The 22,191-nt window shown below is 51.5% G+C and overlaps 1 protein-coding gene across 4 annotated transcripts in view; it reads left to right on the forward strand.

Moving 5' to 3' along the window:
* The window catches only part of DIP2B (disco interacting protein 2 homolog B), a 66,297-nt gene that overhangs the window by 22,503 nt on the left and 21,603 nt on the right, over positions 1-22,191 (forward strand). For 2 of the 4 annotated variants that reach the window (XM_064638837.1, XM_064638839.1), the window contains exons 2-17: positions 4,815-4,886; positions 8,229-8,378; positions 9,265-9,390; positions 11,091-11,303; positions 13,558-13,701; positions 14,170-14,289; positions 14,875-15,072; positions 15,248-15,339; positions 15,813-15,923; positions 17,049-17,172; positions 17,687-17,796; positions 18,447-18,549; positions 19,518-19,582; positions 20,041-20,134; positions 20,899-21,018; positions 21,577-21,691. In XM_064638837.1, the coding sequence (XP_064494907.1) occupies positions 4,815-4,886; positions 8,229-8,378; positions 9,265-9,390; positions 11,091-11,303; positions 13,558-13,701; positions 14,170-14,289; positions 14,875-15,072; positions 15,248-15,339; positions 15,813-15,923; positions 17,049-17,172; positions 17,687-17,796; positions 18,447-18,549; positions 19,518-19,582; positions 20,041-20,134; positions 20,899-21,018; positions 21,577-21,691 (1,957 nt within the window). The remainder of the gene's footprint in view (positions 1-4,814; positions 4,887-8,228; positions 8,379-9,264; positions 9,391-11,090; positions 11,304-13,557; positions 13,702-14,169; positions 14,290-14,874; positions 15,073-15,247; positions 15,340-15,812; positions 15,924-17,048; positions 17,173-17,686; positions 17,797-18,446; positions 18,550-19,517; positions 19,583-20,040; positions 20,135-20,898; positions 21,019-21,576; positions 21,692-22,191) is intronic. The other 2 variants (XM_064638838.1, XM_064638840.1) reach the window with 2 other exon arrangements.

A 22,191-nucleotide genomic window follows, 5' to 3' on the forward strand; every position in this document is an offset into this window, starting at 1 on the left:
AATTAACCTCAGGATCCATTTTTTTTTTGCATTTTCCTAGGGAATTCTGTCTCTCAGGTGTGCACTTGTGTAATCCCAAACAAGGGTTCCCTCACGGAGGTGTTGGCAGTCGGGATTATTGTCCGGGCATTCCACGTGAGGAAAATCCCTGTTCCTTGGTTGTGTCTGCAAAACACAGGTGTTGGTTTCTGTCCTGAATCCCCAGAAGGGCATCTCAGGTGTGTCTGCAAGACCTGCTGTGTCGTGCAGAGTAGGATTTCTTCAGGTTCTTCTTTTAAAGCTGGCGGAGGAGCAGGAGAAGGTTTCTCACGTGTTGGGGTGGGGGTAGAGCTTTGCTTTGGGTGGGAGGGGAAAAACTCTGAGTTTGGGTAATGCAGTGAGGGAAATGGTTGTGTGTGGAGCTGCTGAACTGGATTGTCCAGCATGGTTTGACAGGCTGAGAGAGCTGGGCAAGAGAAGGTTGTGTGGAGACCTCACAGCCCCTTCCAGGGTCTGAAGGGAAGCCAGAGAGGGACTTTTCATCAGGAACTGGAGTGGCAGGATGAGGGCAAATGGGTTCAAACTGACAGAGGTTAGTTTTAGGTTGGATATTGGAAGAAATCCCTCCCTGGGAGGGTGGGGAGGCCCTGGCACAGGTTGCCCAGAGAAGCTGTGGCTGCCCCTGGATCCCTGGAAGTGCCCAAGGCCTGGTTGGAGCAACCTGGGCTAGTGGAAGGTGTCCCTGCCCATGGCAGGGGGTGGGAATGAGATGATTTTGAAGGTCCCCAATGATTCCATGATTTCAGTGGCCGGGGGGCTGTGTTTGCACCTGCCCTGGCCCGGGGTTACCTGTGGGGGCTGAAGACGACGACGGTGCCGTCACTGCAGCAGTGACAGGAAGGAAGAAGAGCCTCTTCCTCCCCCCCAGCAGCAGCTCAGCTCACTGTCATGTGCTCTCCAAAACACCCTGGAGCTGCTTCCCTTTGAGCAGAGCCCCATTTCCTGCGTGGGGCCCCCTCAGCTCGGGACACGGATAAATACAGACTGACCCCAACAGCGGTGGTTGGGGCTGGGAGGGAGCCAGGAGGGCGTCTCAGCACTGTTTGTGTTGGTGATTTCCCCCCCAGGAGTGAACAAACACCCTTGGGAAGCCCAGTTGTCAGCTCTCACTGGTCCTTTGGGGTGCCCTGTCTCGTGTCTGCCCGCGGAGGGGTCGTGGTCCCCGGGGAGGATCCGGCACCCCGAGTGCCACGGGGGGTTTGGAGGGTGGGAGTGGGGTTGGTGGTTGAGCCAGGTGTGTGTTGTTGGTTCTGGGGATTGTCCTGGTGCTCCTCCCGTGGCTGCAATGGGTGATATTCCATGAGCAAGTCCACGTTCGTGTCCGGGTCTCACCATTTCCCGCGGATCAGCGGAAAAGGAACAGGGTGAAAGAAAACTTCTCCTTTAGTGATTCCTCAGTTCCTGTCTCGGTGGACTGGCCCCAAATTTGGACTGTGCATGACCAGGGAGAAGAGGTTTTATGGCATAAATTAATTTTTCAGTGTCAAAAGGACGTTACTCCCTCCCAGGACTCGGGATGTCACCGGGGCAGGACAGTTGTGGTTGAAGGAATCACATCATCCTGTTCATGAGGTGAATCTGCACACGAGGTTTTTCCCCAGAGGACAATCCCTGTGTGTTGCTGCAGCTTTTATTTCAAGTGATGATGTTTTGGTTGGCACTCTGCAAAAGAACTCAGATTTCCCTCTTTTCCTCTTACTTTCAATCCCTGCCTGATTCCACTTCAGGAGGGCTGGTCTCAAAATTGAAGCTTTGTGTTTTCTAACCCTGTGCAGGTGTTTGAGACCATCACCCTGTTTGTTAAAATAATGATTTATTTCTTTATATTCTAACAAACTCTACCTGGAGATTCAGCACTAGGAAGACACAGCACTGCTGGGAAGTCCCAGGAATTCAGCACCTTTATTTCTGTTGCTCGAGTTTTGCTCGTTGGAACTTTCCTGCTCTTGCCAAATAGCATTAGGCTTTTATTTTTTTTTTATTGGCTTATGCTCAGAAAATCCTTTTTTCAGCAACAATGTCAGTGATCTGCATCACGAGGCCGGCTCAGTTACGAGCAGAGTTCTGCCCTGAGTTACCTTCTTGTTTCTCAGTAGTGTCTCATCTCAGCTTCAGATTTCCCAGTGCCAGTCTGGGAACCGTTTGCATTCCAGTGAGGATGGGTTTGTTTTATTGGTGGGATATTAGTGTGGAATTAATGAGGACTTTCTGCTTCTCAGAAATGGATGCTGCCAGGACTTACATTTAAAGTTCTGGTGTTTGTTCGTAATGTACTTGGATTATTTGTGTGTGTTGTATTCCTTAGTAATTCCAACCATTTTCCATGGCAAGTGTTTCATTATATAGGTAGAGTGTAACCACCAGTGTCAAGAGTCCAATTAAACCTTGTGGAGAAATTAATCACGAAATAACAAGCTCCAAACAAACCCGTGGGTTGGATTACAGGGAGAAATCCCTCCCCTCTCTGTGCAGGTGTGTTTTCCTGCAGTGTCCATCCCCTGGCTCCCTGTGCCTCCCAAAGGAACTGGGTGTCCTGGGGGCAGGGAGGGGATTGTCCTCACCTCAGTCCTGGGGGCACTTTGGGCACCACGAGGTAAAAAACGTCTAAAGCTGGTGGAGAGGGTCCAAAGCAGGGACACAGGGATGGGGAAGGGTCTGGAGCAGCAGCTGAGGGCACTGGGTTTGTTCAGCTGGAGGAGATTGAAGGGAGACTCCTCGGGGGCTGCAGCTCCTCCCGAGGGGCAGCTCCGACCTCTGCTCCCTGTGAGCAGGGACAGGACCCAGGGAAGGGCTGGAGCTGTGCCAGGGCAGGATCAGGCTGGATCCCAGGGAAAGGTTCTTCCCCCAGAGGGTGGTTGGGCACTCAACAGACTCCCCAGGGTCCCCAAGGCTGCCAGAGCTCCAGGAGGGTTTGGCCAGCGCTCTGAGGGACAGGGTGGGATTGTTGGGGTGAGATTCTGCAGGGCCAGGATGGGCTGGAAGATCCTTATGGGTCCCTTCACACTTGGGAGATTCCCTGATCCTCTGAAAGCTGCCTCTGCAGATGGAGAGGCAGAGCTGGGCAGAGCTGGTGGGGTTTGGAGCTCCTGCAGTCGCTCAGCACGTCGTGCTCGGGCACAGGAGCTCCAGGAGCTCTGGTTGGGGTGTCCCTCTGCCCTGGCAGGTACCTGTCCAGGCAGCTGGGTCAGCGTTACCTGGGCCCTGCTTTGCACTCAGGCATTAAAATTCCTGCTTTGCTTGGCATTCCAGTGCTTCGTGGACATTCTCCCTTTCAGCTGCTGGATTTGTTCAGGCTTGTCGGGGCCTGACTCCGGCGTAGGGTGAGGAGTGAGATAAAGTTCTGGGTGCAGACACACACCCTGCCCTGAGCAGCACGAACCAGAGAGACTTGGGGCTGCTTTGGCTTGGAAGGGACCTTAAAGATCATCCAGTTCCAACCCTCTGCTGAGCACAGGGACACACCTTCCACTAGCCCAGGTTGCTCCAACCTGGCCTTGGACGCTCCCAGGGGTCCAGGGGCAGCCACAGCTTCTCTGGGCAACCTGTGCCAGGGCCTGCCCACCCTCCCAGGGAAGGATTTTGTGCTGATATCTAAGCTCTGGCAGTTTGAAGCCACTGAGTCCCTCTCCAGCTCTGGAATTCCTGTTCTGGGTGTTCCAAGTGCCACTGGTGTGGAGTGGAGTCCATTCCCTTTCCAGGCATTCCACAGCTCACCTTTGGAACCAAACTGGGCAGCCAGCTGGGATGTTTGAGCAGAGACACTGGTGCTGCTGAGAGGCTTAGATCCCTGTAATCCCCTTTTGTGCCCCCCCAGCTCAGGCAGGAGGATCCTGCTGGGAGCAAAACCCAGTGGCTGGTGCTGTTCCCTCCCAGCAAAGAAAACATCCTGTTTGGGATCCCTCACTGCTTGTCATCGTGGAACTGTGGCTTGATTTTAACCTGATACCAAATGATTCTGTGTTTTCTTAGTGCTGTGTTTGATGGCTCCCCATCTTTGGGGCCCCAGAGATAAGAGGTTGTAAGTGCTGTGAAAAGGCTTGAAACCCTGCAGGGCTTTTTTTTTTTTTTTTTGTTTTAATCCCTTCAAGGTTCCAGTTCTTTCTTGTGGTTCTGATGTAACGTGAGAAATTAAAACAAAGGGACAGCAGCCAGATGGTGCATCTCCAGGATCAGACAGATTAGTTTTTTTAAAAAAAAAAAAGGGAAAAGTTTACAAATACTTTATTCTGTCCTCTGGAATAGTCACTTCAGAGGGGATTCTCCTCCTCTCTCTGCTCTTGTGAGACCCCACCTGAGTCCTGCATCTGTCCATCCCCACCTCAGGTTTTGGGGGTGCCCTCAGCAGCCCCTGCAGGGGACTGGCTTGGTTTGCTGAAAGCTCTTCTCAGTTTGATGAGTTGAAGGTGAGGCTCCAAATTTGCACTTTCCCTGTTGGCTGGGAATTCTCCCCCTTTGTTCGCCCAGGTTGGCTCTGTGGTTACAGAACATTTTCATCCACTCCCAAGTTTCCCTTTTTAGGTTCTCCTTGCTTTGATATTCCATCTAGATAGCTGCTCTGATCCAAGTTATTGCATTTAAATAGTGGATGGTGCAGATCTCTGATCCCAAGGGAAACTGCAGAAGTTCTGTAACGTGGAGCTTTGAAATCCTAATGTTCTTGGATCTGCTGGGTTGCAGGTTTTCCTCAGCTGTTTTCAGGTGAAACCCTCGTGGCACTGGAAAGAGAAGCAAACAGAGCTCAGACTGAAAAACGATTTTTGTCTGCTTGGTTTTAGGGGACATCACACAGAAGGGGTATGAGAAGAAGAGAGCAAAGCTGCTGGCTCCATATGTCCCCCAAAGCCAAGGTAGGTCCTTGTTCCATCTGGCAGGGGGATTTTGTGGAGCTGTGACATTCCAGGGGGCTGGGGAGTGGCTGTGGAGCCCCGAGATCCCTCTGCCAGCTCTGGGTTATTCTCTTCCATGTGTGTTCCCTGGGTGGAGGTGTGGGGATGCCAGGGTTTTGCCTGTGGTTCCTGTGTTCCTGTGGAACTCCAGGGATTCCTGGCAGCTCCAGAGCTCCTGAGCGTGGTCCGTGCCGTGTCCTTCAGCCACCTTAATTCCTCCTTGGAGAAACACGAGGGTTTTCATGATTTGGTGCTTTATTTTGCTTTGCTCCCATCTGTTTCCTGGGGTTCAAAGATCCTGGGCAGCTCAGCTCGTTGGCTGGGGGATAATTACATATAATTGGGAGCTGAAGGACGTGGCTGAACGTGTGTCTGATCATTTCTGTGGGGCTGCTCACCCACAACTGTTGTGTCACTGATCTGCTGAGAGGTTCAGCCATTAACCACTGATGGGGCTGGTTCTTACTGGGTGTGATGGGGAGTCCTGAATGGACCTACTGGAATTTCCCAAGTCTGAGCTGCTGCCAAAAAAAAGATAATTAATGAAGAGTGAAGGCTCCCAGTGCATTTATTGCCCATCAGCACCACAGGACTGGGGGGGAAATGACAGCAGCTCCCTTCAGGCACTCGATGGAGGAACATAAAGCTGTCATGTGGCAACTTCCAGACCCTTCCACGCTGGCTGGTGTCATTCCTGCTCTCCAGCCCTGCTGGTTTCAGGTTGGATTAGGTCGTGAGTTCATTGAAAGCTGGGGCCTGTTCCCTTGTCCGAGATAAAAACTGGGTTTTTTTACACAAAAGGTCGGTGTGTTCTGCCAGAGCCACGTGCTGGAGGGAGCAAGGCAAGCAAAAATTGTAATTTAGCCTTCAAACTGGAGATTTTGTTACAAAGGAGGGCTGCTCCCTGGACTGGGGTGTGATGGGAATCTCGGAGACTCGGTGGCTGCCTTCGTGTCAAATCCATTTTTCTGTTTTAAAGGACCCAGAAAGTGAGATATAAATGACTGATCCCTCTTTAGAAGGATTTGTTGGGTGGGTTTTTAGATTCCCAGGCCAGTGTTTGTGCCCGTGGAGATCCCGGGAGCCCCGGGAGGAAATGTGGGATCCTCTGGTGGCTCCGGAGCCTCTTGGCAGCCCTGCCCTTGTCCTGGGCCTGGAGATGCCACAATCTCGGGCCCCTCGTTCCTGGCACTGCTCAGGGGTTGGGTTTGGCTCAGAAAACCCTTAATTAGGAGAGGAGAAAAGTGTTTGGCAGGACTGGGAGATTAATTGAGAGCTCGGGGAGCTGCACACGGGGCTGGAGTCCAGGCCCAGGCCCGGGATGGTGGAGGTCACAATTAACAAAGAGCTTTAATTGCCCTTCCTGCTCAGCCCCCCAGTTTTTCCTCCCATCTCACACCCAGCTGCCCCAGTGTTTGGGAGCCTCCCGTGGTAAAAACCCTGGGGAAGTCGTGCATGAGGGATTGGGAATCGGGTCACCTTGGTAATGAGGGGAAAATTCATTTACTCCACAACAACAACAACAACAACAACAACAAAACCCGCTCAGTGCTGGCTCCCAGCACATCCCAGTTCTCCCAGTACCATCCTGGGGTTGGCTCAGGGTGTCTCCATGAGGTGAGGGAGGGGAGGTGACGTGTCAGGGCACGTCAGAGGATCATTGAGGAGGTTCCTCCTGCTGAATCCCTGCTCCATTCCCAGCCTCTGGCAGCTGCCTGGTTGTTGTGGAGGGAAGGCAGCACAGTTCATTGCCCAGAGATTAATTTTCTTCCTGGTGCAATGTCCATTTTTGCCCGTGGAACTCGCTCTGGTGATGGAACAGAAGTGCTGCTGCTGCTGTCACTCAGTGGGAACACGACAGATTTTTACTTCAGTGTTTTATTCCACAGAATCGTGGGATATCCTGAGCTGGAAGGGGCTCACAAGGTTCAGCAAGGTCCAACTTCTTGCCCTGAAGTCGTGACATTTTGGGAAAGAAGTGTTATTTCTGTACTTCCTTCCCCCCCCCTCAAAATCCAGCAGAAAAAACTCTGCTGTGAAGTTTTGCTGGTTATTTTTTTAATTCTTTTCTCCCCCTGCCTTTGAGCTTCGTGTTATTCCAAAGGGGAATAACTGGAGGGGACCTGGTGGGTGTCCCTGGGTTCTGGGAGTAGTAGTCCCTGGCTACTCCGATTTGGTGATTTCCATGTTTTTTTACAGGCATGTAGCTTGAAAAAACCCCCTTTTCCAAGGACCAGCCAGTGCCCCAGCAGCACTGCTGTTCCCTTCCCAGTACAAATGTCAGAGTAACAGGTTTGGCTGCTGCTTCCTTGGGCATTGCTGTCCTCGTTATTAATGCAAACATTTATCCTTGCTGATCTTCCAGTGATTCAGTCTCTGAATCTCCAAACACGGGGATCACAAAACAGTCAGTTCTCATTAGAATCCGAGGGCGATTCCCAAACCCACAGCACCCTTCAAAGAGCCAGTGATAAATAACAAACATAAATAATTCATTTCTCGTCTCTCTCCGCCGTGTTTGTCACGTTCCTGCCGGTGGAAAGCAGGATAATTCCGAAGGGAAGGTGGAATAAATCACCTGTCACCTGCCAGGCTCCCTCGTGCTGCTTTGTTGTGCAACCATCAGTGATTTCCACTTTCCCCTCCTCTGAACAGCTCTGTGAGGCGACTGCAACATGTTCTTATGTCAGAGCAAAAGACTGAAACAAAGAGCTTGTTCTCGTGTGTCATGTCACTCCCAGGCACCTTTGATCCCTTCCTGACTGGAATGTCATGTTTGCCATGTGATGCCCTTCAGAGAGACGAGAGGCTTTTTGCAAGACTTACGAAAGAACCGAGTATGAATTTAATAATTCACGTTAAAATAGTGTCAAATCTGCTGCTGACATCTAGTGGGTGCCTGAATTGGTGAATACTCAGGGGATCAGGAAACATGAGGCTCTTCTGGCTCTCAGCTGGTGAAGTTGGATCAAAACAAAGCCCTCTGGGGTTGGGTGAAGGCAAATAAATGCTGCAGAGGGGTCTGTTTAGCTCCCTGTTTTCACGGGCAAAACCAATTTTTCCTGGGTGATAAAGCCCCACACTTGGTGAGCTGAAGGGAGCCAGGACTGGCCAGCTGGAGGTCTCTTTGGGTTTGTAATTAGTGGGGACAGCAAAGGCTCTTGCTGCTGGTTTATTATTGGTTTTCCAGTCAATAATGAACTGGTCCCTGGGACGTGGAGTGACAAACCAGCTTCCCAACACCCACGGGAAAGAGCGGGGTCTAGAAAAAGCTCCTTTTATCCCCTGCTCCCTGTTTTCCAGGGGTTGATCCAGCGTCACAGAAGGAATCCAGATCAGCTCAGATGCCCCCTCCATCCGCAGCTCCAGCCTCCTCCTCCTCCTCCTCCTCCTCCTCCTCCAAATTCCACCGCGCTCGCTCCGGGGGAGCCCGAGATGAACGGTACCGCTCCGGTAAGGGCAGGGCAGGAGCCACCTGGGCCCCTCCTCGTGGGGGAGGAACGTGCTCTGTCCTCTCAAGGGATCAAAATTATCATTCCACACCTCGCTGGGGTGGCTCCCTGCAAAGAAACATCAGACTCGTGGGGCTGCAGCCGCCGAATCAAAAAGAATTATTATTATTAAGTCGAAAAAGCAAATAATTTGTTGCCTCCTCCCGAACTCCTGCTCTGCTTCAGGAAGGGGCAAGGTGGTGGCACACGTTTTTTTTATCTCCACCTGGTTTTGTTTTTCACTTTGCAATAGCAAGAATTAACATTTTCCTCTCAGTGTGGGCAAATTAAGCTCGTCAGGGCTCCCTCCCCCACCGTATCCCCCCGTTCCCCCAGTTTGGGCTCTGCAAAAGCATAATTAAAATACATCAGTCTGAGAAGTGAATGTAGATGAGCTGTCCCAGGTTTTTAACAAGTTGATTCCTCCTCACCAGTGGTGTGTGTCTTCCTTTAAAGAGCTCTGGGGCTTGCAGAGGGGTGGAAGCCTCAAGTCCCAGCCTGCTTCAGTTCCTGATCAGCCTGCCTTTACAACCACAGCTAAACTTCCAAGATTTACATGAAATCTGCATCCATTTGGGAACAGGAGGTTTTTCCTAAACCAGGCAACTGTCAGTGCCCAGAGCTGGGTGCACCTGGGGCTGCACACCCTCGGTGCATGTTCAAGCTGTGCACAGGCATATTTTAGGATAATCTTTGGCCGAGGGGAAAGAGCTGGTGGGGTTGAGGTTTCTCCCTGAAAGTTGCTGGTGACACAAGGATATATAATGACTAATCCAGAACATTCCAGACTTTAAAAAAAAAGCCCTGCCTTCAGCTTGCCAAACTTCAGGAACCCTTCCTGTCCCCAGATATCCACACGGAAGCGGTGCAGGCGGCGCTGGCCAAGCACAAGGAGCAGAAGATGGCCCTGCCCATGCCCACCAAGCGACGCTCCACGTTTGTCCAGTCCCCAGCAGATGCCTGCACTCCCCCAGGTGAGTCCAGGGAAGGTCCAGGGGCTCAGCAGCAGCCAAGCCCAGGGGCTGCAGTGGGCTGAGTGTTCCAGCTCCTCACACACCGGGAAGAGACTCCCACACTCTTTGTCCTGGAGCTCTGTCAGGGCTGGGGAAGGGGCTCCTCTTCCAGGAGTTCTTAAAGAACCACCTGGTGGGACTTTTGGGGTGTCCTCTACAAGGCCTGGAGTTGGACTCAGATGATCCTTGTGGGTCCAACTCTGGGTATTCCATGGATATGATTCAGGCTGGCCAGGCCTGCCCTGCTTCCCTCACTCCTGTTCCTGCTGCACAATTCACGTCTCGATCTCCTTAAGGTTCAGTGCTCAGCACACAGGAGGAGGATTTGCAGTGATGAACATTTCTGGGCAAGGACCTCGGAGGGGTCTGGTGGGATTCCAGCCTTGCAGGACTTTTCCCACCCCTCCCTTTAGTGGCTGCAACAGAATCCCCCCCCCCGGATAACGTGGTGTCTGGTGTGGTGCACGTGCAGCAGACATGGATAACCCTCTGTTTTCCAGCAGCAGACATGGATAACCCTCTGTTTTCCAGCAGCAGACATGGATAACCCTCTGTTTCCCAGCAGCTGGAATGCCCTGGCTTCCAAACGAGTCCGTGTGGTTTTCTGTGTCGTGTCTCATCGTGCAGAAGCATCGCAGCCATTTGGATGGACAAAGTCATCCAAATGTTATGAATCCCTGTCTCCTGGGGGGATTCATATCCCCTGAACCTGCTCTGCTGGGCCATGTCACTCCTCCTCTTCCTCCTCCTCCTCCTCCTCCTCCTCTCTACCTCCTGCTTTATCACACTTCCTTCTCTCCCTTCCTCTCTCCTGGGGGCTGGTGCATGTTCCTGGTGTCTGCTTTGGGGCTCAGCTCTGTGCTCACTTGTCCAGGACTGCAGCACATCCCGAGCTGGGGGTGTCACGTGGATAAAGGTCAGCTTTTCCAGCTGGATTCAGTCCCACTCCACTCCCTTCCACTCTGGCAAGTGGGGAGGACATGATTTGATAGTTTAATTTACCACTTGAGTGTAGGCAGAAAATCACTTTTGAGAACACCTCAATTTTAGGCCAGAGCCACCCCAGTGTTTGTGTTTAGCACCAGCATCCCAAGTCCTGAGTGCTGGCTCCGTGATAAATAACTCCTGAGCTCACAATCTGGGGACAGCCGAGGTGTCCGTGCTCTGGGACGCACAGGAACAGCTCCTCGTTGCAGATTTCTCTGTTTTGTTTTGGGGCTGGGCTTTTTGTTTGTTTTCTGAGGTTGAAAGGGCCCCATTTAGAGCCCCGGACAAAAGCATTTTCTGCTGCGGCCTTGGCACGGCCGTTCCCTGAGTTCTGCTTTGTTCCTGGGAGTTTGCTCTGCCACAAGGACACTGAGCCCTCGCTTCCCAGCTCAGAACTAGGCAAAGCAGCATCTGATATCGTGGAATACGAAGGGAAAAGTAACGAGGGATAAATCCTAAGGCTTGGAGAAGCCAGGGGAAGGGCGTTGCTTGAGGTGAATCGACCAGGGGTGAGTGTGTTCCCACCTGCTTTAATGCTTTGACCAGTGCAACAACCTGTGGAAAACAGACCCTCTGTGGAAAAAAAAGCCTGTTGATATGTGACTGGAAAGAGCATGTTCAGTGCCATGTGCTTTTCCCCCGAGCAGTTAGATTTTCTCTCTGCTTCCACACAGACACGTCTTCCGCCTCCGAGGACGAGGGCTCGCTCAGGCGCCAGGCCGCTCTCTCTGCTGCATTGCACCAGAGCTTACAGAATGCTGAGTCTTGGATCAACCGATCTGTTCAGGGGTCATCCACATCCTCATCAGCATCCTCTACGCTTTCCCATGGAGAAGGCAAAGGGACCAGTGGGTCACTAGCTGATGTATTTGCCAATACTCGAATAGGTAGGAGCTGGGTGCCGACAGAACCGGTGGCTTCGAGTTCAGACTGTGTTGATAAAGCTGGAGTTGTCCCTTCCCCCACGGGGAAATTTGGAGTGAGGGTTTAGCTGGTGTTGATGGAACCTGCCAGGGCTGGTTGGAGTCCCACCATCACCTTGGGTTTTTTTTCCCCCCGAAGAATTTCCAGGCAGTTGGAAAAGGGGCAGCGGGAGCAGGAGCCTCTGGAAGCAGAGGAGGCTCCAGGGACAGCATGGGCAGAGCAGGAGGCACAACCTCTGTGCTGTGTTGCTTTGTGTCTGCAGCTCTCCTGTGGGCACAAAACTGCCCCCTGCAAGTGGCTTTTCCATCCGTGTCCCGAATTCCTTGGGGTGTCTGTGCCCGTGGAGTGGGGAAGTGCTGTGTTTGCCCATCCTCATCTGAGCCCTGAGGGTTTATTGTCTGCCTTAGATCAGGAGAGAGAAAGAGCCAAACCCAGCCTTGTGTGTGTGAACAAATGAACCTGCCCTTAAAAAAAAAAAAAAAAAGGGTTAATCAGAGTAAAGCTTCAGCCCAGCTCTGCCCTGAGTGGCTGAGGAACAACCAGAGCATCCAGGTACTGAGGAGACGGAGCAGAATCTACAGATCTGGATCCCCCAGGCTCAGTTTTCTGAGGCTCTGAGGTGCTCCTTTGCTGCTGATGCTTCTGTATGAAATGGCCAAGTTTGTTTTTTTTTTTTTTTGCTCTGTGTTATGTTTTTGTCCTTTTTTTAGCTGCTGGGGAGGGAATTCCTGCACCTGTAGGACATGTCTGTATTCCGTGTGCTCTCTGCTTCTGCTTAACTGGTTTGGGGGCAAGCAGTGCCTAGAAGTGCTGGTGGTTTGGACTGTTTCAACTTATTTGTTTTGGTTTTTTTTATTGCTGTTATTTTCGTCTGTTTATTTGCTGGGATGCAAATTGTTTCCTGAAATGGAAAACTGAGGAAATTGCCCATAAAATGTAGTCGATATAAGGAATGTCTTTGAAGCAGAGAGGCTGTTTTTAATTGGAGAATGCAGAAAGCCACGTTACCTTTTGTAATGAATTAAGGTAATACAGCTTTTCACCAGCAGAATATCTCCTGTCTAATCTAATCAGTGTTTTATGCCCAGTAGAAGCTTTAAATCTGTGTCAGAATTATATTTGCCACATTCACCCTGTGTTAACAGCTGATTTAAGTGAATAGAACTCACACAATTCTGTGCATCTCTCTGGAGAGAGAAATAAAAAGTCCTGCAGATGTTTGGATTGCACAAATCCAGGTCCTTCTCAGTGATCTGAGAAGTGCAGTGCTTGGGAAGTGTTTCTTGCCACTGTATCTCCAAAGGGATGCAGAAATGGGTCGGTTTTAATCCCTGGAAAAAAAGAGAAATCAACACAGAACCAACCACAAAACCCTTTCAGTGGGAATTATGTAGGATCTGGCTCCAGGCTCTCTGAGCTTCGAATTTGTTGGTTTTTTTTTCCTTTGTAAGCACCAGTTGCTGGTGCTGCTAAGCCAGAATAGAATATTCTTGCCCTATCAGATGACTGAACCCGCTGGGTCGTGCAAAGAAATCCCACATAAGCAAAAAGCCCTTTATTTAAGAGAGATTTCACTGGAGAATTCCTGCAGGATGCACTTCCAGCCTCTTCTCCAGGGCAGGACAGTGTCTTGCACCTTCAGGCAGCTCACCCTGTTCGTGGGGTTTGTTCTGTCAGTGCTGGACAGGCTCTGTAACCACCCAGCTGGAAGGAATTGAGACCCAACTCGATTTTTTGCTGATCTGCTTCGGTCAAACTCTCACGTGGTTTTGTTTTTGAAAGCCCTGACCGACAAAAAAAAGCTAAATAGTAGAATTCTAGCAAGAGGAGTCAGTGCAGAGGTGAGGGAGGGGTTTGTGCTGGGCTTTGGAGATTTCAGAGCTCACGTGAATCTCAAACTTTTATATTTCTTTTATTTTATTTTTTGTATTTTTTTTTTTAAATACAGAATGTCACAAGGTTGAGCTTCAAGGTTTAGAAACCAAGACCAGGAATCCTGCTTTGCTGAACCACTCTCCTGACATGGAGCCTTTGGCTTTTGGTTTCCCAGAGCAGATAAATGTGCTTCACATTTAGGGGATCAGAGTGTTTTAGCATTTAATAAACAGATATCCAACTCCTTAAACCCTTAATGTTGGTGACAGGTCACTGACAATATTTTTGCTTGTGCTGCCTGATTTAAAAGGAGTATTTAACCGACTTCTTCCCTCTTTTTAGAGAATTTCTCAGTCCCCCCAGATGTCACAGCAACTACCTCCACCCCCTCGGCCCGGCCGGCGGCGATCGACCTCCCTCCCTCTGGAATTGTCAAGGGGATGCACAAGGGATCCAACCGCTCCAGCCTCATGGACACTGCTGATGGTAGGGAGGGAAGGGCAAAAAAATGATAAATGCATGGCTGGGGCTGATTGGTTTGGGAAGATTTTTGCCCCAGAGTCCCTAAAAAAAAGAAAAGAAAGCACGGAATGATGGAATTCCGGGCTCCTGGTTGAGCTCCCGTGGAGCTGAGGATGCTCCAGGCTGTCTGAGGGAAAGCTTTGTGCAGGAGGTGACACTGGTGTCCTGGGGTGTCCCCTCTGCTGGTGCTGGAAAGCAGGATTTGGAAGGGAGGGAATGCTTTAAAAACCAAATCTCTGTTCATGGCGTTTTCTGACCGGAGTTAACGCAGAGCTGGTGTAAAATTAAATGTCCCTCCTGCACTGGCACAGCTTTAAGAACAGAAACCAGGAGCTGAACCAGTGGGTGCCCTGCACTGGGAGGAGCTGAGGTGTAAATGTTTGTAACAGGCACAGGAAGGACACTTTTATTGGCCCAAATCTTCCCCCCCAGGTGTCCCTGTGAGCAGCAGAGTCTCCACCAAAATTCAGCAGCTGCTCAACACCTTGAAAAGGCCCAAAAGACCACCCCTGAAAGAATTCTTCGTGGATGATTTTGAAGAAATCGTGGAAGGTAATGGCACAAATAATGGTTTTATTCACCATTTGTTACTGTCACACCTGCAAAGAACTGAATTCATCTGTGCCCTGGTTGACTCTGATTCAGTGTTTGCAGCAGCCTCCATGAAGAGTCTGACACAAACCCAGTGTTTGAAGTCATTTACTTGTTCTGCTGAGCTCTGGGGGGGACCTCCTCAGCACTAAACTTCTTAAGAAAACTATTTAAATAGGTTTTTGAAACCCCTTCATTTGCTTAGGCCACGTTAATTAATTTCCCAGAAGGGATTGTCCTTTACTGGAGGTTTCATCCCAGCCATGATTTTTGTAAGGTTTCCTTTTCTCCACCTCTGTGTTCCTGCCCCTCACTTGATGTGTTGAACACCTTTAAACAGCTCCCTGGGAGAAGCCTGTTCCCCAGGGCTTGTTTTGGGCAGAAATGGGCTGGGCTGGGGGTTTTTAAATGCTGAAAACGTTTGTTTTCAGTGTCTTCCCAGCTCAGCTGTCGGGTGATGAGTGGGAAAGGAGTGGGAATATTGTGGTTGGGTTGTGTTGGGACCATTCCTGTATATCTCCTGGAAATAGTGTTGCATTTTCTCAGTCCCCCAGCCCGACCCCAACCAGCCCAAGCCCGAGGGCAGGCAGATGACCCCGGTGAAGGGGGAGCCCCTGGGAGTGGTTTGTAACTGGCCTCCTGCCCTGGAAGCAGCTCTGCAGCGTTGGGGGACCACCCAGGCCAAGTGTCCCTGTCTGACAGCCCTGGATGTGACAGGAAAACCCGTTTACACCCTCACATATGGTGAGTGGGGCTGAGCCCTCCCTGCCCCTGCTCACAGAGGGGACAGCACAGCTGGGGAAGGGGCTCCCAAAAACCCCCCTGGCCACACCAGGGGGTGAGAGCAGCCAGGGGCTGAACTGTTCCCCTGTGCTGGCTGGTTTGGAGCTGTGCAAGTCCCTGTTCTCTTGTGTTCCAGGCAAACTGTGGAGCAGAAGTCTCAAGCTGGCCTACACCCTGCTCAACAAACTGGGGACCAAAAACGAGCCTGTGTTAAAACCTGGAGACAGGGTAATCACTTTGGGGCTGCCTGGTTCTCCCTCTGGGGTTTTGGGGGGGCTGTAATTTGCCACAGGCACCAGGATCCTGTGTTCTTTTCACAGCAGTTCCCTGATCCCAGGGACAGGCTACTCGGGGAAAGGAATTCCTGTAATTTTGCAGTGGCTCTGGCTCCTCTGGGAGCAGCTTTTTATCTCTGGGCTTTGAAATACATCTGAGGCAGAGCTCTGCAGCTCTGAGAGAGACCCAGGGTGTGGGTTTTGAGACCCAGACTCTGTGTTTTGGCTGTGTGAGCAACCCTCACACGTGGGGACACGTGGGAACGGTGACAGGACTCCGTGAGGAGCTCAGGCCCATTCCATGCCTTCTGTGGGAGGAAAAAAACATGAAAAAGCACAAAGTTTCCCGAGTTTTAGTCCCTGCAGGTCTGAACTGTGCAGCTCTGACTTCTGTTTCAAGTAACAACACCCCTGTGTGGGTTGCAGGTGGCCCTTGTCTACCCCAACAACGACCCCGTGATGTTCATGGTGGCATTTTATGGCTGTCTGCTGGCAGAAGTGATCCCAGTGCCTATAGAGGTACCTCTTACCAGAAAGGTAACGTGGCTGGAGCTTGGAGGAGCCGTGGGCTGATGGTGGGATGGAAACCAAGTCAGACCATCAGCCTCTGACAGCGTTTTCCCAGCCTCCAGCTGCTGCCTGAGCAGCTCCGTGTGCCCACGAGGACCTCTGGGAGCCTGGAATGGCATTTCCAAGTGGAAAAATGTATTGACCAGAGCTGTGCTGACCCCTCACTGCAGCTCGTTTCTGGGGAAGGCAGAACAGGGAGGATCTGCCCCCCTGGGTGATGGGAGGGGGCTCATCCAGCCTTGCTGGGCTCTGCCAGGCTTTGGCTCTGCTGGACAAGAAGGTGCTCAGCGTTCCTGAAGGTTTCTGAGGCACTTCTTGGAAATTATCTGCTCCACAAAAGTGTTTTCCTCACCCCCTTACCAGAATCTCTGCACTGTTGCCACATAAACCAGAGGATTTCCTAAGGGAAGCAAAAGCAGCAGTCTCCTGGCAATCATGGGGCAGGAGAGGTGGGAGCTGGTCTGGGAATGCTCTGGGATCACAGAGCTCTGATTCCATTTCTCTGCACAAACTGCTGTGGCAACCACATGCAAAATTCAAACCTGTGCAGGATTTGCCCAGTCAGTCCCTGACTGAGCCTCCTCGTTTCGGGGTTTTTGTCACTGTGCAGCAGGAATCAGCTCCTGGGGATGGAGAGGTCTCGTTATTTGGGTGTAATTACACGTTCTGCTTTTTGGTTTTGCCTCTTGATTCCTCTTTGGAGCATCTGGGTTTCCATTAATGACACTGGATGGGGTGTGAGCCCTGCCTGGATGCTGGGCAGGAGCACTTGTTCTCTCTGGATTTCACATCCAGTGCATTTTAATCCTGCCAGGGACGTATTTCACAGAATCCCAGGATGGCTTGGGTTGGAAGGGACCTTAAAGCCCACCCAGTTCCACCCCCTTCCATGGGTAGGAACCCTTTCCACTAGGCCAGGTTGCTGTAATTGTGATTCTGGGTGTTTGTGGGAATGGGTTATTTCTTTTTCTTCTTCTTCTTCTTCTTCCTCCCCAGTTCCCAGAGCGTTACCAACCCCTGGATTTTGGTGAGGGGGGATCTCACTTCAGGTCACCTTAGAACAGGGAATGACTTTTCCCCCTCTTCCCTCAGGATGCTGGTGGGCAGCAGATTGGCTTCCTGCTGGGGAGCTGTGGCATTGCCCTGGCCCTCACCACTGAAGTGTGTCTGAAAGGGCTCCCAAAAACCCAGAACGGAGAAATCGTGCAGTTCAAAGGTGAGTCAGCTCTGTGCCAGCTCCTGGTGCTGCTTCTGCTGGAGCTGGACTGGCTGAAAGGAGCTTCCAGGAGCCTGGAGGCATCTGGGGGGGGCAAAGGGGGCCACTTCTGGTCCTGTCACCAAACTGCTGTGGGTTTTGAGTGCGTGGTGAGATCAGTCCACGTGTCTGGTGGAACTTTGGGGGTTCTGGAAGCCACGAGGAACCACCTCAGGGTTGTCCTCAGGTCCCTTCAGTGGCACTTGGCAGGTTCCAAGGCAGTTTATTCCCAATGCAACAGGGTATTTTTAGGAATGCTGCAGGGATCTTTCCTGAGGAGAAGGAAGTACCTTGTTGCCCACTGAACTCCCTGATGAGAAACGAGACGAACCTTCTGGTTGGTAGCTGGGCTTGGCTTGGAATTCTGCTTGTGTAACTCAGCTTGGACAAATGATGGGGTTTAGTGCATTCCTGCAGAATATAAATCCCTCAGTAAATAAGCTGATATTAATGTGCTGTTTAATTTTGGCTCCAGGTTGGCCCAGACTCAAATGGGTTGTGACAGATTCAAAATATCTCTCCAAATCTCCCAAGGACTGGCAGCCCAACATCTCAGCAGCAGGAACTGAGCCAGCATATATTGAGGTAAGTGGTGAATGGGGAATGGAAAGTGGCTTCCATGAGCTGAATTTAATGTTCTAATCACCAGAGAGAGAATAGTTTCACCTCACTCCCTTAAACTCCCCACTTTCTTGCCACTGAAATGAGGGGACATCCTGCTGGGAAGCTCCTTTTAGTTTTTGAGGTTTAGTTTTTGAGTCCCTTCATGGCCTTGGGCACTGCTTGGAATGAGCTGGAGAACTGTTCTTGTTCCAGAAAGTGAGGAGTGGAGGCAGCTGAGCCCTGAGATGGTGCTTGATAACACACATTCAGTTTGAGTTCTCAGTTCTTCCTGGCAGAGCTGATCTTTGTTTGTGGGCCAGAAGGCAACTTCCAGGGGCTGCAGTGGTTTGAGGGGTGATTTGGCCATCCTTCAATCCCAGCCTGGCTTTTCAGTTTGTTGTGGGAGCAGGAAGAGATGCTGTGAGCATCAGTGGCAGTGAGATAAACACCAGCACACCCTTTTTATCCCCCACTCCCTGGAGCTGCCCCCACAAGAACCATCCCCTGGGGGCTGACCCTGCCAGCAGGTGGGTTTGGGGGTTGTCTCAGCAGCTTCACAGAAAGGAAACTTGCTTTCCATTGTATTTTGTGGTTGAATCTCCTCCACCCTGACTCTCTCCTCTCTCCTGCAGTACAAGACCAGCAAGGAGGGCAGTGTCATGGGGGTCACGGTGTCCCGGGTGGCCATGCTGGCCCACTGCCAAGCCTTGTCTCAGGCCTGCAACTACTCTGAAGGTGGGTGAGGGCACAGGACACCAAAGGAACAAAGGGTCAGCAGCCTCATTTGGTGTGGTTGCCTCTCCTGCATTTCACAGCAGTCTCTGAGTGACCAAGAGCTGCTTAAAAAAAAAAAGGAATAAAAAGCGCAGGTTGATTCTCCCCCAGAAGTGAAGGCTGAGTGGGATGTTTTTCCATCCAAATTTGCATCATTTTCATGACCATAATGAAGAGGAGTAAAAAGTGGGGTTTGCATCATGTCTGGGGAGTTGCTGGGTCTGTTCTGCTGAACCAAAAGGGGAGCAAATGAATTGAAAATGGAGCATTTTCCAGCGAACTCGAGTCCCCTCTGATCCCACATGGAAATGTCTTCCCAAACTTTTGTTCCTGAGAGTGTGTAAATACCTCTTGCTGGGGCTGTTCTGGTCCCATAAGGCTTTTTTTTTGGGTAACCCAGAAGTGGAGATGGGAAAACTCTGGTGAGATTTCCAGAGAGTTCTGCTCTAGGAGATGGTTTTAGTCTGGTCTGCCTTGTAATTCAAGCTAATTCCTTGATCCACGAGCGAAACTATTTATAGAGCTGCAGGTCAAAGTGCTTTAAAATGCAAAGTCTGTCTTTTGGAAGCCATCACTCGAGTTTCCATTGCTCCTGGGAGTCAGGGCTTGAATGATGTTCCCTGCTCCCCTTCCCTTCCTTCCCCACTCGTGCATGACGAGGCTCAGAGCCTTCCTGTCCTGCTGCTGGGCTGTTCCAGGCTGGGGATGTGATTTCCTGGCAGCTTTTCTGGGCCGTGTTCCTGCTCAGAAATGGATGTGCAGTTGTTATTTAGCATCACAAGGGGCTGGGAGCAGCCACACGTGTAACGAGGGCTCCGTGTGCCCCTGGAGCAGCTCTGGCAGGGGCAGGGACAGGTTCATCCATGGGCACACATTCCAGCAGCTCTCCTGCCACCCTGCACTTCACAACTCCAGCTTTCTTTTCCCAGGTGAGACGATAGTGAATGTGCTGGACTTCAAGAAGGATGCAGGGCTGTGGCACGGGATCCTCACGGTGAGTCGGAGCGTTCCCGAGCCCTCTGGAATTAATGAGAGGTTAATGGCTAATGATTGCATGAGATATTAGGGAAAAATTCCTCCCTGGGAGGGTGGGGGGAGGCACTGGAATGGTTTTCCCAGAGAAGCTGTGGCTGCTCCATACCTGGAAGTGTCCAAGGCCGGGTTTTCCTGGGATGGTGGAATGAGAGGAGCTTTGAGGTCTCTTCCAGACCAAACCAGTCTGGGATTCCTTGAGTCAATGAAATATGGTAAAGGCAGCATTTGAGGACCATCACCTCTTAAACCAACCATTTCTCTCCCTGCCACATCTGCAATTCTCCCAGGGAATCACAGAACCATCCTCACTGAACCCCTGTGAATTCTTGGGGGGGGGTTGATGGGGACTGACTCTTAAACTCTGCTTGAGAAAAGGTTTGTGAGCCCTTTTCCAGCCACCTTTCTCCTGCTTTTCAGAATGTAATGAACAAGCTGCACACCATCAGCGTGCCCTATTCTGTGATGAAAACCTGCCCTCTCTCCTGGGTGCAGAGGGTCCACGCCCACAAAGGTAACTCAGGACATCCCACAGCTCCACCTTGGAGCATTAAAATCTCAGATGCATCAGATCCCATCTTCTTGCCCTCCCCTGACAAATCTCAAGGAGGAGAGTGTCACTCACATCCAAAAATTTTTATTTGGCAGCAGTAGATCCAATTTTCTGGATGCTCAGTCAGGGTTGGAGCTCATGTGAGGCTCAGGGGGAGATTTTAAGCCCCCAATGTCATGTGGATACCTGCAAATCTTCTTACAGGGGTGATTTGCCACCAGTGTTCCAAGGCTGGTTCCACCAATTTGCCACCTGCTCCAAGGCTGGAACAGGAATGTGACAGCAGGTTGGGAGGGCAGGGGACTGTGCCATTTATTTCTAAATGTGCACAAATTCTAATTTATTCCTGAATAAATCCTAATGCCCTGTGAGCATGGGGGAACTTGGTGGGGGCCTCCTGACTTGGAGCCAGTTTCTTGGATGAAACCAAGGGAATGGTTGAGCACTGTTGATGGGGTGTTGATCCCAGGGCATCCAGAGGGTGGTAAGGATTTGTGGCCTTTGGAGGAGGAGCTGTGAGGGTGACAGACCCTGGCTCAGGTGGTGGGCAGTGGCCTGCAGGCCACAGCAGATGCCACTGTGTGTTGGGTTTGCTGTTAAGCAGGCTCAGTTCATTAAGGCTTCCTTGCTTTGGTGAGAGCTTCCTCCTTTGGGAAGGTGGATGACAGTGACTCGTGGAAGGTTTTTATTTGTCCTCACCTGTGGTTTTTTGTGTTGGTTTGCAGCAAAAGTGGCTTTGGTGAAGTGTCGAGACTTGCACTGGGCCATGATGGCCCACAGAGACCAAAGAGATGTCAGTCTGAGCTCCCTGAGGATGCTGATCGTCACTGATGGTGCAAATCCCTGTGAGTGGGGGCAGCCTGGGGGCTCCCAGGGCAGGGGGGGCTCAGCTGGTGTCCCGTGGGATCAACCTCCACTCCTGCAGGAGACACCCCCCAGGAGATCCCGGAGCTCTGGCTCGTGGTGCTCGGGCACCAGAACGAGGGGTTCCCACCCTTCCACCCTTTGGGGTCTGAGAGATCCTGCAAAGTACAGGGAAAGGTTGGGCTGGGAGCAGAGGGGAGACAGTTTATAAAATCAGAGAATTGTTTAGGTTGGAAAAGACCTTTAAGATCATCGAGCCCAACTGCTTCCCCAGCACTGCCACCTTCACCACTAAGCCACGTGCCCAAGTGCCACATCCACAGGTCTTTTAATTCCCTCCAGGGCTGGTAACTCCACCACTTCCCTGGGCAGCCTGTTCCAGCCTTTCAGTGAGGAGATTTTCCTTAATATCCAACTTGAACCTCCCCAGCACAACTCGAAGCCACTTCGTTTCCCTCCTCCTCCTCCCGACCCTTCCCATAGATGGGCATCAAATCAAATCCTGTGAGGTCCCAGTGGGACATTTTCTCTCTTCCCAGGGTCTGTCTCCTCCTGTGATGCCTTCCTGAGCTTGTTCCAGAGCCATGGGCTCAAACCAGAGGCCATTTGTCCCTGTGCCACCTCCCCCGAGGCGATGACCATCGCGATCCGGAGGTACCGTCGCTGGGTTTGACTCATCCAGGCTGGGCTTTGTTCACACATGGCTTGCTCAGAGTTGATTTAAACTTGTAATGAACTCCACTGACATTTGCTGGGCGTGCTGAGGTACCTGGAGAGGCTGAGCTGATAAATATCCCTCCTGAGACACGAGTGTGTGCTGGGCTGGGACAGCTCGGCAGGGCCTGGCTGCTGCTTTTCCTGTTCCAGATCCCCACAGCTGCTTGTCCTGCTCCTGGTCCCCACAGCTGCTTTTCCTGCTCCTGATCCCCACAGCTGCTTGTCCTGCTCCTGATCCCCACAGCTGCTTGTCCTGCTCCTGATCCCCACAGCTGCTTGTCCTGCTCCTGATCCCCACAGCTGCTTTTCCTGTTCCTGATCCCCACAGCTGCTTTTCCTGCTCCTGATCCCCACAGCTGCTTGTCCTGCTCCTGATCCCCACAGCTGCTTTTCTTGCTCCTGGTCCCCACAGCTGCTTTTCCTGCTCCTGATCCCCA

The sequence above is a fragment of the Pseudopipra pipra genome, chromosome 30, assembly GCF_036250125.1.
Source record: "Pseudopipra pipra isolate bDixPip1 chromosome 30, bDixPip1.hap1, whole genome shotgun sequence".
Lineage (NCBI taxonomy): Eukaryota > Metazoa > Chordata > Aves > Passeriformes > Pipridae > Pseudopipra > Pseudopipra pipra.